Source organism: Arachis ipaensis, chromosome B09 (assembly GCF_000816755.2).
Source record: "Arachis ipaensis cultivar K30076 chromosome B09, Araip1.1, whole genome shotgun sequence".
NCBI classification, from domain to species: Eukaryota; Viridiplantae; Streptophyta; class Magnoliopsida; order Fabales; family Fabaceae; genus Arachis; species Arachis ipaensis.
In genome coordinates, this window is record NC_029793.2 from 138483070 (window position 1) to 138489017 (window position 5948).

General features: G+C 34.6%; 1 protein-coding gene across 1 annotated transcript; it reads left to right on the forward strand.

The window, feature by feature from the left end:
• LOC107618824 (protein S-acyltransferase 8) lies at positions 656-5506 on the forward strand. Its single transcript, XM_016320991.2, has 5 exons — positions 656-1106; positions 3334-3519; positions 3689-3988; positions 4122-4355; positions 4592-5506. The coding sequence occupies exons 1-5, from the start codon at positions 1062-1064 to the stop codon at positions 5117-5119; spliced, it is 1293 nt and encodes a 430-aa protein (XP_016176477.1). The 5' UTR covers positions 656-1061; the 3' UTR covers positions 5120-5506.

The window sequence follows — 5948 nt, forward strand, 5'->3', positions numbered from 1 at the left end:
ATATATATTTATGCACTGATTTGATGATAATTTTTTGTATATATAATATTTTTGAATATTTATTTACCTAATTTTACTAATAAAATAAAATAAAAGTATAGGAGGTCAGCATTTTTATTAATATCTGATCAATATTTAACTAATTTTACATAATTAGATGCAATCTCACACCATTAAAAATACATGATAGCTAATTGATAATTATAAATTACAAAATCTTTTTGTCCTAACACTCTTCTAAAATAAAATATATGAAATTATTCTCTTTAATTAATATTTCCACACGTCCATATCTGAATTTTTTAATCTGCATATCTGACTAAAACTCTGTGAACATAAAATCTATGCTGATACATTTCATTGTGTTTTACTCGCCATGAAAACTTGTTTTCTTTTGTTTTGTTTTTTCGGTAACATATTTTGTCCTGTTTATAAAAAGGGACATAAACCTGGTGACAGAGAATGGACAATCTCCATCACCACCGTTGGATCATGCTCACTCAGCCACCAGAGACCCCATTTTCGTGAAATAGTAGCTTCATTTTTTGAGATTGTGAAATTTCAGAATAATTAAATAGATATTTTACTGTCATAAAGACAGCGATAAAGATTAAAATAATAATAATAATAATAGTAAGGTGTTAGTGAAGGGCTTATTCTTATTCTTCTTCTTCTCATACCTACTTCAACTTCAAAAATTCAATCTTTCTTCACTTTTCTAGCTGTATCTGCAGTGCACACACTACATTTTTTTTTTCTGTCCCAAAACATTCCTCAACAAAATTAAAAAAAAAAAAAATCCAAACTTCCAAAAATTCCAAACTCAAGAAAACCGCCATCTCCCTCTCTCTCTCTAGGATCACACCCCACCCCTTTTCTCTCTCCTATTTCTTTTTTCTTTGTCTATGAAGCTTTTTCTATAACGAAGCCTACAATTTTTGACCCTGAATCCAACACTTCGATTCACTGTGACTGTGTTTGGAAGAATGGTGTTGGAGAATGAGATGAAGAAAGCTTGCTGGTTCTAGCACTCAAGTAGGAAGAGGGAGGGTAGTATCTTCATGGCACCGAAGCAGCGCGTGTACCAAGTTTGGAAAGGAAGCAATGTAAAGTTCAATTTTTTATCCATTATTAGCTGCAAATTTAGCTTTTTTATCCTTGATATGCTATCTGGGTATGATGTAGATTTGTGGGTAAGTGTTTGATTTGCTTGGTGATGAAGGCTTCTTAAGGGTGGGTTCTAGTGGGTGCCTTTGAATTTCTGGGGCAGTTCTGAACTTCTGGTTGCTTGAGCTGTAGAAGCTAAGTGGGAAAAGCTTTTACTTGAGTTTGATTTTTTGAAATTACAAGTAGGTTGTGTGTGCTCGATGAATTTTTTAGCTGGCAGTGGAGTGAGGTTATACTTTTTTGGGGGGAATTCTACTGACTTGATTGAGCTCTTAGGATTCCATTCTCGATTTCAGTTGGTTATGTGGTAAGCTATGAAGTATGGTCTTTGTTATATTGGAGTGGTATCTGAAGTAATAGCTTGGTCTTGTATCTTCTGAATTGATTTTAAGTGTTGGGAAACTTATGAGAAAATAAGATATGTCGATGTAGTATTTGAAATTTTATTGTTCTGGTTCTGCTATATCTGCTGCTCAAGTTGTGTAAGTGAAAGGAGTTAGAATTCAGTGTAGTGTATGTTTCAGCTTTGGATCAGTTATTGGTTTGAATTTTTGGATTATAGTTTTTGTGTAGTTCAACAGATCATGTTAGTGAGGTTTACAATAATTGGTGAGTTGCTGCTGCTGCTTCTTTTTATTTGTTTTTTGTTTAATTTAATGTGTGTGTGTGTTTTTTTTTTTGGAGACAAAGATGATATCCATGTTTTACATTTAGCAGACTCGGTTTTTTGGAATAGGCTTTCATGTTAGAATTTTGTATTCTCTTTTCTTGGTGAAATGACTCCTGGCTAAGTTAAAGTTTATTAGTAGATAATTGAGTGAGGTGAGATTTAGATTTGGTTACAGGTTGGATTATATTGGCTTAACGTGGAATGATTGGAGCATTTTAGCAACATATGTGGGTCCATGTTGTTGCTATGTTTGGTATGATGTTAAGTGGCTTCTTGTAGAATAAACTCTAAAAGAATGAGAAACTTAAAGTGTGAGCTTAGGATGATTAATGAATTAGAGCAAGCAGAATATTATATCTTCTTTATTATAATAGTATGATTGCTTTTGAAGATGTGTGGTAGTGGTAGATTGGTACTAGCATGTGATAGTGGTCTTCACTATCTGCTTGCTAAATTACTTTTTGTGGAAATTGATAATGATAGGCAATGTTTGCTGTTGGTGTTTGTTGGATGATTAATGCTACGTCATACATGTTTGATTGTAAGTTTGTAACTAGAATCTTGTTGACAATTCCAATGTACAGGATTCCAGTGGTGGTCCAATGGTTGAGAAACGATGAATGATTAATTGTTGATTTGTTCCATGTGGTTTTTGTTGTCTCATCTTTGTTTTATTTCCATATATAAGATGCTTACCCAGTGAAAAGGTCCAAATGATATAATGCATGGTACGATTTTGGGTATGTTCATCAGACTATAGTTTAACTGTTAGTATAAACTGCTAAAATAAGCAAATATTAATACCATAGAATATAAATTGGCCATTTCTATGGTGCACTTGGTGAATTGTTTTGTGGTTCTTGGTCAATTTGTTTGTCTTCTCATGCATCATATGTTCTCTCCTTTTCAAAGGTTTTGGAGTGAAAAAAGAATTTAGTTTTTATGGCATTTTGCAGTTCATGTGGTTGCTTGGTGCATTAGTTTGTGGGATACATTCTGTTTATGATAAGAGGATTTATTATCTTCCACCGCATGTATATTCTTTCCTTTAAAAAGTTAATTTTGATGCATTGAAAGTCTAAAGAAGTTTTATACGTACATCCAATCACGTAACGCTACATCGACAAAAATAACTACATTTACATTGACCGCGTGAATGGTCATTCGAAAGAATGGATGTGATTGGATGGCTGTGTAAAACGTTTTACCCTGTTAGTGCATCAAAATTAAAGTCTTCTTTTAATTTTTTTATTAACGACATATTATATTTTGTGGGTGTTTGTGTATTTATGGAAAGTTTTGCTGGAAATTGTTTGTATTCTGCAGCTTCTGTTAGAACTGTTTCTAATTTCTGATCCTATCCTCTTGAAAATATGTAGCATTCTACTAGTATTGCATTATTCTGTCTCTTTCGGAAACTGTTAGTGTCCTGTGAACTATATTCTGCTGATTTTTAGCTCATATTTTACTCTCAACTTCTCCAAATATTTTTGCAGAAATTCATATTTGGAGGGAGGCTGATATTTGGGCCTGATGCTAGGTCGCTTCTCATCACCTTGTTATTGATTCTTGTTCCAGTTATCATCTTTTGCGTATTTGTAGCGAGGCATCTTCGGCATCAATTTTCTTCATATGATTCAGGATATGCTATTCTAGTGGTGGCAATTCTATTTACTTTTCTTGTAAGTATCATTGCCTTCTTCCCTTAGTTTATTGGTTGATGATTCTATCCTTATCTATGTTGTCAAAACTTGTTCATTTCTAATTTCAATGGTCCAAATTTAAAAAAGGTTATCATATGTCATCATGAGACTGCTTTCTACAGTTTAATACCACAGTCTTTGTCTCTAGGTGTTGATGCTTCTCTTCCTTACTTCCTCACGTGATCCGGGCATTATTCCAAGGAATTCACATCCACCAGAGGAAGAGTTTCGCTACGAATCTGTTGATGGTGGGGGTGGCCGACAAACGCCTAGCCTTCAGTTTCCCCGAACAAAAGATGTAATAGTCAATGGCCATACTATAAGGGTGAAGTACTGTGAAACTTGTATGCTGTATCGACCTCCGCGTTGCTCGCATTGCTCCATTTGCAACAACTGTGTTGAGCGTTTCGACCACCATTGTCCTTGGGTGGGACAATGTATTGGTCTGGTATGATAGTTGACATTCATGACTTAATTTATTTTTTTCATGTGAAGTGTGTTGTTCTTCATTTATGTTCTATTTCTTACTAGTTTTGCTTTGTTCTTATCAGTTTTTCATTTATTTTTTTTCGTCTGTGCAGAGGAACTACCGTTACTTCTTTCTATTTGTTTCTTCAGCAACTCTACTCTGCATCTATGTCTTTTCCATCTCAGCTTACTACATCAAGGTTCGGGTGGATAACTACGATGGCACAGTTTGGAAGGCAATGAAAGAATCCCCTGCATCTGTGATACTCATGGCTTATTGTTTCATCTCTCTGTGGTTTGTTGGTGGACTAACTGGTTTTCATTTGTACCTTATAGGCACAAACCAGGTGAGTTTAAATCTTTTTACATTTCTTGTTTTGATACCTTATAAGGCTTTTTCAACGCGAATATAGAAAATCGAAAGGAGTGATCTCCATTTTATTCGGGAAGCTTCTAAAAGGAGTGACATAATTTGTCATTGTTGATGTAACAATGGACCACCTATGTAATCTTAGAAGAGAAATGCAAGTACTTAAGAATGCCTTGTTATTAAGAAATTGATTCTGAAGTTATTGTTTTGCAGACTACCTATGAAAACTTCCGGTATAGAGCTGACAGCAGGAACAATGTTTTTAATCAGGGATGTTTAGGTAACTTTCTAGAAGTGTTTTGCACAAAAGTAAAGCCCTCTAGGAACAATTTCAGGGCCTTTGTTCAAGAGGAGGTAAGGAGGCCACCTGTTCCGGTCACTCCTCGGGAACATGAACTGGATGATTTGGATGGAGATCGCCGTCCCAAAGTTGAAGATGATCTAGATATTGGTGAAGACCTATTGAAGATATCGCAGCGTAGGAATATTGAAGAGCTTGACGAGGACATTCAGAGCAGAGGGAGCAATGGACCACCTCATAATACATCTGAACCTGACTCCATTTTGTCATTAGATCATCGAGCTCCCACGATTCGGTCGGATGCTAGGCGTTCGAGTTGGGAAAAGAATGAAGGCTTGGAAATTGCACAGCAGGTTCTTGCCGATTCAAATGTCACCGAAAGCAGAAGCTATCTAACAACCTCCGGAAATGTGCCGACCAGGGCCGGTCGGTCTTTATGATATTTGCATAGCGTCAAGATTGTGGGATTACTTGGAGACAAAAGATAGCAAAGGAAACGGTCCTTGTCCAGAGTTGCCATAACACAAGTGAGAGTTGAATTAGTTGGCACTTTTAGTATAAAACTTTCACCTTTTTTTGTGATTACCTTAGCTCTTTGGGAAAGCATAGAAATGTTTGTTTGTAATTGTTTGAGAGGACAAAGAAAGTAGTGTCTTGTTTTTATGGTTAATTTTGTTTTATTTTATTTTTCAAAATTTTCAACAGATCAATATGTTGTGGATCACTGGATCTTATATTCTTATCTTAGTTGGCTTTTATTCTTTGTGTAAATAACCAGTTGGGAATACTTAAGAAGTTGCCCTACAAATGCTGTGTTTTAGGCCTGGAAAACTGCTCATTTTTTTTCAAGTGCTTTTCATTTCTTTGATGTTCATGTGAAACCATCTTTGTTAATTGTTATAATATTCTTTCTAAAGGTGAAAATCTACGTATAATTGTTTTTATGTGAAGTTGACAGTTGAGAGCTGTTAGATAATTTGACAAGTTTGACTAAATTGTTATCTAACAACTTTTAAAAGTCAACTTCACCTTTGCAAAATGAGATTTGGAACACACGATAAATTATTCTTGAAATAATTGTATAGGACAAACCAAGGCTATTGACATTATTCTTATGTTAACTAACTATATAATATTTAGTTATTTTGTTATTTGAATGTTTAATTTATGATTTCAGTTTTTCACCTTTCAATGATCTAATATGATTGGATTTTGTTAAACGAAGCAAATCCATAATGACAACTAGACTTGAAAATCGAATGCTATATT